Here is a 13,267-nt window from a genome sequence, read left to right on the forward strand (position 1 = left end):
ACAGTATAAACAAATCCGTGGGAAATTCCCCCAACACAGCTGGGCAAAGCCACTATAGCCAGATTGCCTCTCTATATTCCTCCTCTCTGGGCTGGGCATCTCTGAAAGAAAGGCAGCAGCCCTGGTCAGGGGCTTACTGCTCAAACTCCCATCTTTCTGGGAAAGAGCATCTATGAAAAGGGGCGGCTGTGGGTGCAGCTTCAGCACACTTAAACGTTCCTGCTTGCCAGCTCTGAAGAGAGCAGCAGATCTCCCAGCACAGTGCTCAAGCTCTGCTAAGGGACAGACTGCCTCCACAAATCAGTCCCTGACCCCCGTGACTCCTGACTGGGAGAAACCTCCAGCAAGGGTCAACAGACACCTCATACAGAAGAGCTCCAGTTGGCATCTGGAAGGTGCCCCTATGGGACAAAGCTTCCAGAGGAAGGAACAAGCAGCAATCTTTGCTATTATGCAGCCTCCACTGGTGATATCCAGGCAAACAGAGTCTGGAGTGGACCTCCAGCAAACTCCAGCAGACCTGCAGCAGAGGGGCCTGACTGTTAGAAGGAAAACTAACAAACAGAAAGGAATAGCATCAACATCAACAAAAGAAATGTCCACTCAAAAACCCCATCTGAAGGTCACCAACATTGAAGACCAAAGGTAGATAAATCCATGAAGATGAGGAAAAAACAGTGCAAGGAGGCTGAAAATTCCAAAAACCAGATCATCTCTTCTCCTCCAAAGAATCACGACTCCTCACCAGCAAGGGAACAAAATTGGATGGAAAATGAATTTAATGAATTAACAGAAGTAGGCTTCAGAAGGTGGGTAATAACAAACTCCTCATAACTAAAGGGGGATATTCTGACCCAATGCAAGGAAGTGCAGAACCTTGAAAAAAGGTTAGAGGAATTGCTAACTAGAATAACCAGTTTAGAGAAGAACATAAATGACCTGATGGAGCTGAAAAACACAACACAAAAACTTCTTGAAACATACAAAAGTATTAATAGCGGAACCAATCAAGGAGAAGAAAGGACATGAGAGATTAAAGATCAACTTAATGAATTAAAGCATGAAGATAAGATTAGAGAAAAAAGAATGAAAAGGAATGAACAAAGCCTCCAAGAAATATGGGACTATGTGAAAAAGCTAAACCTATGTTTGATTGATGTACCTGAAAGTGACAGGGAGAATGGAACCAAGTTGGAAAACATTCTTCAGGATATTATCCAGGAGAACTTCCCCAACCAAGCATTACAGGCCAACATTCAAATTCTGGAAATACAGAGAATACCACAAAGATACTCCTCAACAAGAACAATCCCAAGACACATAATCATCAGATTCACCAAGGACGAAATGAAGGAAAAAATGTTAAGGGCAGCCAGAGAGAGAAGTCAGGCTACCCAAAAAGGGAAGTGCATCAGACTAACAGTGGATCTCTTGGCAGAAACCCTACAAGCCAGAAGAGAGTGGGGGCCAATATTCAACAGTCTTAAAGAAAAGAATTTTCAAGCCAGAATTTCATATTCAGCCGAACTAAGCTTCATATGCAAAGAAGAAATAAAATGCTTTACAGACAAGCAAATGCTCAGAGATTTGTCACTACCAGGCCTGACTTACAAGACCTCCTGAACGAAGCACTAAACAAGGAAAGGAACAACTGGTACCAGATGCTGCAAAAACATTCCAAATTTTAAAGACCATTGACACTATGAAGAAACTACATCAACTAATGGGCAAAATAACCAGTTAGCATCATAATGACAGGAATAAATTCACACATAACAATATTAGCCTTAAATGTAAATGGGCTAAATGTCCCAATCAAAAGACATAGACTGACAATTGGATAAAAAGTCAAGAACCATCAATGTGCTGTATTCAGGAGACTCACCTCACATGAAAAGACACACATAGGCTCAAAATAAAGGGATGGAGGAAGATTTATCAAGCAAATGGAAAGCAAAAAGAAAAGGAGGGGTTGTAATCCTCATCTCTGATAAAACAGACTTTCAACCAACAAAGATCAAAAGAGACAAAGAAGGGCATTACATAATGGTAATGGGATTGATGCAACAAGAAGAGCTAACTATCCTAAATATATATGTACCCAATAAAGGAGTACTCAAGTTCATAAAGCAAGTTCTTAAGAGACCTACAAAGAGACTTAGCCTCTCATACAATAATAGTGGGAAACTTTAACACCCCACTGTCAATATTATGCAGATCAATGAGACAGAAGATTAACAAGGATATCCAGGACTTGAACTGAGCTCTAGACCAAGTGGACCTAATAGACATCTATAGAACTCTCCACCCCGAATCAATATAATATACATTCTTCTCAGCACCACATGGCACTTATTCTAAAACTGACCAGATAATTAGAAGTAAATCACTCCTCAGTAAATGTAAAAGAATGGAAATCATAACAAACCATCTCTCAGACCACAGTGCAATCAAATTAGAACTTAGGATTAAGAAACTCACTAAAAACCACACAATTATATGGAAACTGAACAACCTGCTTCTGAATGACGAGTGGGTAAATAATGAAATAAAGGCAGAAATAAAGACGTTCTTCAAAACCAATGAGAACAAAGATACAACATACCAAAATCTCTGGAACACAGCTAAAGCACTGTTTAGAGGGAAATTTACAGCACTAAATGTCCACAGGGTAAGGCAGGAAAGATCTAAAATTGACACCCTAACATCACAATTAAAAGAACTAGAGAAGCAAGAGTAAACAAATTCAAAAGCTTGCAGAAGACCAGAAATAACTAAGATCAGAGCAGAACTGTAAAACCCTTAAAAAAAAATCAGTGAATTCAGGGGCTGTTTTTTTGAAAAGATTAACAAAATAGATTGACTGCTAGCCAGACTAAGAAAGAAAAAAAGAGAAAAGAATCAAATAGACAAAATGATAAAGGGGATATCATCACTGATCCCACAGAAATACAAACTATCGTCAGAAAATACTATAAACACCTCTATGCAAAGAAACTAGAAAATCTATAAGAAATGGAGAAATTCCTGGACACATACACCCTCCCAAGACTAAACCAGGAAGAAGTCAAATCCCTGAATAGACCAAAAACAAGTTCTGAAATTGAGGCAGTAATTAATATCCTACCAACCAAAACAAAGCCCAGGACTAGACAAATTCATAGCCAAATCCTATCAGAGGTACTAAGAGGAGCTGGTACCATTTCTTCTGAAACTATTTCAAACAATGGAAAAAGAGGGAATCCTCCCTAACTCATTTTATGAGGCCAGCATCATCCTGATACCCAAACCTGGCAGAGACACAACAAAAAAAGAAAATTTTAGGCCAATATCCCTGATGAATCTCCACGCAAAAATCCTCAATAAAATACTGGCAAGCCAAATCCAGCAGCACCTCAAAAAGCTTATCCACCATGATCCAGTCAGCTTCATCTCTGAGATGCAAGGCTGGTTTAACATACACAAGTCTATAAATGTAATCCATCACATAAATAGGACCAATGAAATAAACTACAATTATCTCAATAATGGAGAAAACACCTTTGATAAAATTCAACAGCCCTTCATGCTAAAAACTCTCAATAAAGTAGGTATTGATGAAACATATCTCAAAGTAATGAGAGCTATTTTTAACAAACCCACAGTCAATATCACACTGAATCTGTAAAAAACTGGAAGCATTCCCTTTGCAAACCAGCAAAAGACAAGAATGTCCTCTCACCACTTCTATTCAACATAGTATTGGAAGTTCAGGCCAAGGAAATCAGGCAAGAGAAAGAAATAAAGGGTGCTCAAATAGGAAGAGAGGAAGTTAAATTGTCTTTTTTTGCAGATGACATGATTTTATATTTAGAAAACTCCATTGTCTCAGTCCCAAATCTCCTTAAGTTGATAAGCAACTTCAGCAAAATCTCAGGATACAAACAGTGTGGAAAACTCACAAGCATTCCTATACACCAATAATATACAAATAGAGAGCCAAATCATGAGTGAACTTCCATTCACAATTGCAAAAAAGAGAATAAAATACCTACGAATACAACTTACAAGGGATGTGAAGGACCTCTTCAAGGAGAACTACAAACCACTGATTTAGGAAATAAGAGAAGATGTAAACAAATGGAAAAAAACATTTTATGCTCATAAATAGGAAGAATCAATATTTTGAAAATGGCCACACTGCACAATGTAATTTATAGATTCAATGTTATCCCCATCAAGCTACCATTAACTTTCTCCACAGAATTAGAAAAAAAACATTAAATGCCATACAGAACCAAAAAAGAGCCCATGTAGCCAAGGCAGTCCTAAGCAAAAAGAACAAAGCTCAAGACATCATGCTACCTGACTTCAAACTACACTATAAGGCACAGTAAACAAAGCAGGATGGTACTGGTACCAAAACAGACATATAGACCAACAGACCAGAACAGAGGCCTCGGAAATGATGCCACAAATCTACACTCAGCTGATTTTTGACAAACCTGACAAACATAAACAATGAGGAAAGGATTCCCTGTTTAATAAATGGTGTTGGGAAAACTGGTGAGCCATATACAGAAAACTGAAACTGGACCCCTTCTTTATACCTTATATAAAAATTAACTCAAGCTAGATTAACAAATAGTCACTGTTATGGTTTTATGGCTTAAAATCATAAAAACCCTAGAAGAAAACCTAGGTAGTACCATTCAGAACATAGGCGTGGGCAAAGACTTCATAACTGTAACACCCAAAGCAATGACAACAAAAGCTAAAATTAACAAATGGGATCTAATGAAACTAAAGAGTTTCTACTCAGCAAAAGGAACTATCATCAGAGTGAAAAGGCAACCTACAGAATGGTAGAAAATTTTTGTAATCTCTCCATCCTACAAAACACTAAACCAGAATCTACAAAGAACTAAAACAAATTTACAAGAAAAAAACAAAACAACCCTATCAAAAAGTAGACGAAGGATATGAACAGACAATTCTCAAAACAAGACATTTCTGCAGGCAATGAACATGAAAAAAAAAAAAAGCTCATCATCTATGGTCATTAGAGAAATGCAAATCAAAACCATATTGAGATAACATCTCATGCCAGTTAGACTGGTAGTCATTAAAAAATCAGGAAATGACAGATGCTGGAGACGATGTGGAGAAACAGGAATGCTTTTACACTGTTGGTGTGAGTGTAAATTAGTTCAACCATTGTGAAAGACAATGTGGCAATTCTTCAAGGATCTGGAACCTGAAACACCATTTGACTCAGCAATCCCATTACTGGATACATACCCAAGGGACTGTAGATCATTCTACTATAAAGACACATGCACATATATGTTAATTGTGGCACTGTTCACAATAGCAAAGACTTGAAACCAACCCAAATGCCCATCAATGACAGGCCGGATAAAGAAAATGTGGCACATATACACCATGGAATACTATGTAGCCATAAAAAAGGATGGGTTCATGTCCTTTACAGGGACATGGATGAAGCTGGAAACCATCATTCTCCGCAAACTAACACAGAAACAGAAAACCAAACAATGCATGTTCTCACTCATAAGTGGTAGTAGAACAATGAGAACACATGGACACAGGGAGGGGAACATCACACACTGGGGCCTGTCCGAGGGTAGTGGGCCAGGGGAGGAATGAAGATAATGAGTTGATGAGTGAAGCAAAACACATGACACATGTATACCTATGTAACAAACCTGCACGTTCTGCACATGTATCTGAGAACTTAAAGTATAATAATAATAATAATAAGAAGAATCTTTGAAAAAAAGGAGCATAGGTTAGATTCCACAAGAAAACACATGGAAAGGAAACTTCTGTTTTCCAGAGCTTCCAGAGATTACTGGCTCAAATTAAACAAAAATGTCTACTTTAAGAAAATAGTTTATTTTAAAGCTTTGAAAGTTTTTTTTTTTTTAAATACAGTTTTTGCCAAATCAAAGACAAAAGAGAAATAAACTCAAGCAAACCAATGCTTGTTGCTTAATATATTAACTAGCATTTAAATTTAAAAACACATTCAAATTGGGGCCATACAATCAATAAAAATTATACTAGAATGCAATATATTTTTCCTCTTAAAAACCTAAGAAATGCATGCTGTATATTTTCCCCTATTCTAAAGAACAAAACAAAAGATCAGAATCTAGCAAGTCATAGGTTAAATTCAGAGCTAAACATAAATACAATCTCTCTTTTTCTGATGAATATTCATAAAATTCAATTCTATATTCTTTTAAAAGAGTGATAAAGGTTTATTTTGGGCAAATGATTAATTTATTTAAGAAGATCACTCAGATTCTATATTTTAAATAAGTACTTCCTATTTGCCTTATTCTTCAATGCATATCTTAATAATTTAAATTCCAATCATTATTGCCAAGATATTACAGGCAATTTTACATCCCATTAACCTTGCTTTGTTTTAATTATAAAGATCCTTTGTTAGATTCCTTTAAATGATCCAGTTTATAATTTCAGCCTGTCCTAGGGAGTACTTTAATTCAGATGCACATTCATCAAATGTTTTTGTCCTGTTAATTGTAGACAACTGCACAATTGCTTTCTCAAGCTATGATTGATGAATTGTATTCATGAGTGTAGCTGTTAAGTAGGATTAACATTTATAGCAATTTCTACTTAAGGATTTTTATCTTCATTCCCATAAGGACAAATTAAAGACTAATATTCTAACAACCCAAATAAATTGAATTTTTAAATGTTTCATATTAAACTAACTGAAAAAGTTGCAAAAATGTTATATGTCCATGCAAATGGAATAAAAGCATGTATAAAGTATCTAATTTGTCCTTCACACATAATGAGCATCAACATACAGTAGGAAGATTAAACAGAGTAATGGACTTCTTAATGGAACTGGATCCCAGCTACTTAAATATGACTTTTTCAACCAGGAGTCACAGTTCATATTTGTGAAAGAGAATGGTCTCAATTGAAAGAAATGATCCAAACTAAAGGTGGCAGTAAGCAAAATTCTGAATACATATTATATGCAATAACAAAAGTAAAAACTTCCATTTTATGGACTTGTAGCAGCTGTAATAAATATCATATAAATTTATCTTGAACTTTCAGGGAATCTGACCAAGAAAGGTGCTACAGTAGTCTACAGATGAGAAACGATGTCAGAGGAAAATTATTACTTGGCTGCAGTCTAACAGCTTATCGATGGGAGAACTGATATTTGAACTCAGTAGAAATAACATGGATACTATGTATTATACTATGCATTGTGGAATAACTATAAAAATTCATCACAATAAATAGTATAAATAGGTAAATAAAAGTCGAGGAAAAATTGAGGTACTGGAATGTCAGACAAAAATACCTAATCCAGATTAGAAGTAGGAAGGGGTTGGTCCTCAGTAAAAAGATTATTTTCACTAAAGTAAGAGAAGTCAATGTCTTAAAGCAAATGCCTATCTTCTCTGTACTGTGACCTGCTGAAGAAAACATACTATCAAAGACCACAGCCTCAATTGGCTCCCCCAAATTGCCTGGCAAGCCTCTGAGGTTTCTTCAGTTTTTTTTTTTTTTCTTTTCTTTTCTTTTTCTCCTCTATTCACTTACAATCGCTATTTTCAGTATTCTTTACTCTTCTAAAGATATTATGCACCCTCCCGTAATTTTCTTTATTCTCAGCAAATTTCCTTTATTCTCAGCTACTTCATAGATAGAAGGCATGATATGAGATCACCTCTAAATTCTGCCACCAATTTCATTGTCTTCATCCTTTCTCAATGCTCTTCCACTAAAGGTCAATCCTTCTGTCTCAGTGCACTCCTCTCAGAGAGTTTACTCTGTCAATATTGCCTTCTTTCCCTCCCACCATATTGCTTTTCTTCATCAACACTGAAAAACTCTCAGACCCTTCTTTTGGAAGAGTAACCCTTCCCCCTAAATTTAAACCTTATCCACCTACAGCAACCATTCTATCTTTCCCCTTCTTGGCAAAACTTCTTTAGGGAACTATTTGCTGTCAGTATTTTTCATTTCAGGCTAACTCTTCAACTCAAAGCAACCTGGTTTCTGTCCCTCTACTTTAGGTAAATCATCACTTTCTCAAAAAATACCTCTCTCAGTTACTTTCTCCCATAGTACCCTCTACTTGCCCTTCACATATTTATTAAACTTGCAATTATTTAATCTAAGGCTGCTGCCACCACTAGACTGTAAGCTCAAATAGGGCAGGACTTAGATCTACACACAGATTCTTTAGCACACAGGTCCTCACTAGCATTGTTTGGATGAGATCACCATGACCTCCTTGTGGCTGAACCCAGTAGTACCTTTAATATTAACTTAAAAATCCTCTTTTCGACTATACCTTATTACTTAAACATTCTACTCTCACCATTCTTTTCTTTATTCTTTCAACAAATATTGATTTAACATGGCAAATAAATATTTCATTAGCATGCTAACTACATGCTAGGCATTATTCCAGAATATAGAGATATAGCACCAAATAAGACAATGAATAAAGACATAAGATCTTCAGGAAAATATATTTTAGCATGAGAAATAGATGTAAACAAGCAAACAGAGCAGATCATTTGAGACGATGTTATTAAGTGTAAAAACTGGATTATGCCATGGGAGTGTAACAACTATATAAGATGGTCAGGGGAGCCTGTGTGAGAGGGTGACATTTAAGCTGATTCCTCAAAGATGACCAATCATGTCAAGATGTGGGAGAAGAGGAGTCCCATCAGAAACATCTGCAAAAGCAGGGCCCCTGGTTCTCCACTCACTCTATTCATTCTCCCTGAGCATCACATCTGTATCCTTTTCTACAGTTTACCTGGAGACTCATAAGCCTAAATCTCCATGCCAGCTCTCTTTGGAGAGCTCAAGACTTGAATGCCTACATGTCTATTCATTATCACTGGTACCACAAGTTCAGTATAACTCAAAAGTGAAAAATTCTCACTCAACTCAAACCTCCCTTTCTGTACTGTCCTATCTAAGTACACTATACTGATACTGTAACTATTAGTTACTAAAGCTGACATCAAAATATCCTGATTCCTTCTTTCACCTCTTCCTTCCAATATATCAGCAATCATATTGACTTAATTTCCAAAAGATACATCAAATTTGTTCACTTCTTCCATCCTCACAGCAACTATTAGTCCATGACACCATCTTCTTCAACAAGATTACTGAACCACACATTGGTATTGCTTCAAGTCTTGAGCCCCTGAAACCCTCCACATTGCAAGCTATGCCTAAACATTTTCAGTTATTCTCCAGTATCCTTTGCACAGCTTCAAGGCATGACCTTTGCCAATGACCCATGCCTCCATGCGGCTGGCATACAATATGCATTTAAATAGCTGCTGGTTGACTCAAAATAGCTTTCCAGCAACATGTCTTACTATTCTCTTGCCCGTATTCCTCTGCATTATACAATTCCTTCTGCTAATAATTGTATTTTTACTTTTTTTCTCACTTGGCTATCTCCTGATAATCTCTAAAACAGCATTCCCTTTAGATAAGCACTCTTTTTGAAAACCTTGATAATTCCACCACACAATGGAATGCATACCTCCAGACTAGGTAAAGTATTGTGTGGAACGATTGCATGATTACCTATACCACTTTTATCACAGTATCCTTGTATTATTTATGTGTTTGTCTGTTTGCCTTTCTCCAAAAAACTGGAACCATTTATTTCTTATTCCTAACTCTATTCCTAACTCTTATAATTGTATTTGACATGTAGTGGGTGCTGAACAGACATGCTGCATTCATGATGCATACATGATTTGTTCTTATATATTTACAGCTTTCATGTTTGAATCCTTATTCCAAAATCATTTTCATTTGGAAGAACAAGTCCTGGGAAGGGTATAAACAGAAATTTAGGATAGCTCAGAGAACATAATGGAGAGAATTTCAGAGATTATTACTGATTAATTAAAAAAAATGTGACTACGTCCTTCATTTCCTACCTTTCCTAATATAAAACATATCCCAAATTCTGCCACTGACTGATAAAAGCATATCAGAAGCTTAAAATCTCTGGGGGCAGTTGGGGGTGTGGGTAGGGGAGAGACAGCAAAGGGTGGGGAGGGAGGGATGGGAGGGGAAGGATAACATGGGGAGAAATGCCAGATATAGTTTACACCTAAATTAAAATAAATTTTAAAAAAATCTTGAATATTAAAAAAATCTCTAATATTAGAAAATTCTCCACCCCCTTCCTTTTCTAAGCCTATTACTATAATCTTAATTTAAGTGCTTAGAGGTTCAATTCTGTTAACTGTTAGGAGAGTTATATATATATATATATATATATATATATATATATATATATATATATATATAACTTCACAGTTGAAATAAAAAAAATTGTGGATATGTCACTGAGAGTTATTTCTAAAACTGAAATGACAATGATTAGCCTTAGCAAATAGTTTTTTTTCTGTTTATGCATCACCTGAAAATGGATAATAATTATTACCAACTCTTATCAAAATGAAACTTTTTAAGAAACAGGGAGTGCTGTTACGTAAAATACTATTTGTGTTATAAAAGAAAACTGATATTTTCCTGCATCTTTGGTGTTTTGGTGAATACAACACTTATTTTAAATTTTAGATTTGTACTACTGGCTAACATGATTAGGTCACGAAATATCAAAATGAGAAATATAAAATAAATTTTTATAAAAACAGAAGATGTTTCTCAAAATATAATACAGTGATAGAGTAAATAATACTAAGTAATATTTAATTTTTAAAAATTAGGTATGTATACCATATAGAAACTAATTTTCAAGGACTATTCTTTAATGACTCCCCTTCCTGAAAATGATAAATTTTATATACAGTAAGCATTATTTCCTTATTAAACTAATTAAAGCTGGTTTCAAATATAAAATAAATAGGACATTCCAAATAATCATCATCTTCCAAAGAATGTACTATGTCATATAAGAAATGCAAGTTGTAAAGGATGCAGGTCTTGGGCTGATAGAAACTATATATGTAAAATGGTGACAGTTACAGCTGTTTTAATGTGTCCAATGCCAATTAACACTGCAAAAATAATAATTAACAACTATTTATCACAAAACGGTAAATATAACAATGGGTTCAAATGTAATTTTACTTATTGTCTTAGTAATAGAATATATAAATTTCTAACCAAGACAGATACATTTGCTATTTTTAATATCCTTCACATTTTCAGTTGGATACTGAATGCATAACATGTTCAGATAAAACTGTTTCACATGGACTGATGAGAGGCTGAGGGAGTAAACACTAAGCACTGGTCTGAAAACAGATGGAGTGGCAGATGGGATTGCAGATTGGGTTCACTTGATCTGTGTAAAACAACTTTACTACTCTGTAAAATGTACTTCAAATCTCACAAAATCTTATAAAGTTTGTCCATTTATTTCATGCATGGCTTTTTCGTCAAAAATAAATGTTTTGTAGTTTTAAACTTGGTTAAAAATTTAAGTACCTGTGTGATAAGTTATTTAACTAAAAGATATTTTCTTACACATTTTTGGAACAGATGGTAGAAAAGAGCAATTGCCCAGTGGAATAAAATGTACACTGACTAGTTGTCCAAAAACTGTAAAATTAATTACCTTCCTTCATTGATGAGTTCAATAAATGCAAGTCCTGCATTCTTCTGAATAGAGTTTTGCCATTCCTAAAAGGAGAAACCAAAACAAATGTGAGAAAAATGAACATTTAAATGAAGGTAACACCTGGTTTAAGAATCATGTTGATGTTGTTAATAACTTCCACATTATATTGTTTCTAAATGTCTTTACAAGATTTTGTAACAAATATTATTTTGTAAAAAATCAAATTTTAATTTTATCACTTAGTTTAGAAGGTGCTTTTGATTCACCAGAAAATTTCAGGCTGGATGCAAACTGAGATGGAAAGTGAGACGGCAGGTATGGAGGGTTCTGAGCACTAAGCTTCTTTCTAAAAGAGAGCAAATGACCAAACTAGAAGTATTTGAGATGGAAAACTTCAGCTCCTCATAGAGATTTTACATTAAGATTATAAAATGAGTACCAGAAATATAAACTATTAGAAATATAAACATATTAACTTGACTTGGAAATGAAATGTTCTAGTTATGTGTACATTCCAAATTACTTAATGCTAATTATTTAACACTAATTAGAAAAGTTACAAATAAAATTTTTGGAAAATTGTAAAAAAACATAGTAAACCTATGGCCAAATATGTAATAGATAACTATGTAATTTCTCTTTGCTAATTTAGATTAGAGTATATTTGTGAATTTGGCAGTTCTCAAGGTCAGGGGCATCATTATGAACATAAGTGATAATAATAAAGTGTTTTGGATGAGAAAATCATATGCTTAGTTTATGCTCTTCCTAAAGCATATGTAGACTGTAGCTTACATACTTTTTTTTTGGTTTATGCTAGTGATTTCTACTTTTGGGATTTTAAATATATATACAGCAGGTACATAGCAGTGTTTTGAACTGAAAATTATATCTCTTCTAATGGTTTTATAAGTAAATAATCCCCAAAGTTCCCTAATGCATTTTAATAAAAAAAAATCTTTATTAACCAGTCATGGCACTCATCTACTGATTTACCCCACAAGATTTTCCTCATAAGGTGTTGGCTGCACAGAGGTGATCAGCTTCATAAAAAACACAGTCTCTATATCAAACCTTTACTCCTGATCACTTTCCCTTTAAAGGCATTGCACTCATTCTGAAAATAAATATGGTCCCCAAAAGTAGATACTTGTGTGTGTGTAAATAGTCTATGCTCTAAGTAAACGTATGATGAATTATAGAAGAACAATTCCTGAATCTCCCAAGGAGAGAAAATCAAAAACTAGTGAAACGAGATACGGCAACTTGGGGATAGTGCAAAGCCACTGGGTTCTAGCTATCATAACCTTTAACTAAAATTTATCAAAATAACAATATTGCTATTCCATTGTACAGAACTTACTAAAACTTTCAAACCACTTCTGTATAAAACTATTAAAGAATTGTTTCTTTTTCCAAATTTTTTTTCCTAAATTTCTTTTCTCAAATTTTTACAAAATTTAAAAACTCTTTAATATTCCCATTCTATATCCTATATTTATTGGAAATCAAGATCCCACGAATCATGTACATTTCTCAGAAACACTACATTCATTGGGCTATTAAAGAGAAAACTGATACTTACATAAGTAGACCCATACCACTATGAAGACTAGATTCTTA

General features: G+C 34.8%; 1 protein-coding gene across 17 annotated transcripts in view; it reads right to left on the minus strand.

Moving 5' to 3' along the window:
- Nucleotides 1–13,267, minus strand: part of NBEA (neurobeachin) — a 702,569-nt gene that overhangs the window by 337,442 nt on the left and 351,860 nt on the right. For all 17 annotated transcript variants that reach the window (XM_074387836.1, XM_074387843.1, XM_074387839.1 and 14 more), the window contains one exon: nucleotides 11,642–11,706. In XM_074387836.1, the coding sequence (XP_074243937.1) occupies nucleotides 11,642–11,706 (65 nt within the window). The remainder of the gene's footprint in view (nucleotides 1–11,641; nucleotides 11,707–13,267) is intronic.

This window comes from Saimiri boliviensis, chromosome 16 (assembly GCF_048565385.1).
Source record: "Saimiri boliviensis isolate mSaiBol1 chromosome 16, mSaiBol1.pri, whole genome shotgun sequence".
In the NCBI taxonomy this organism is placed as follows: domain Eukaryota; kingdom Metazoa; phylum Chordata; class Mammalia; order Primates; family Cebidae; genus Saimiri; species Saimiri boliviensis.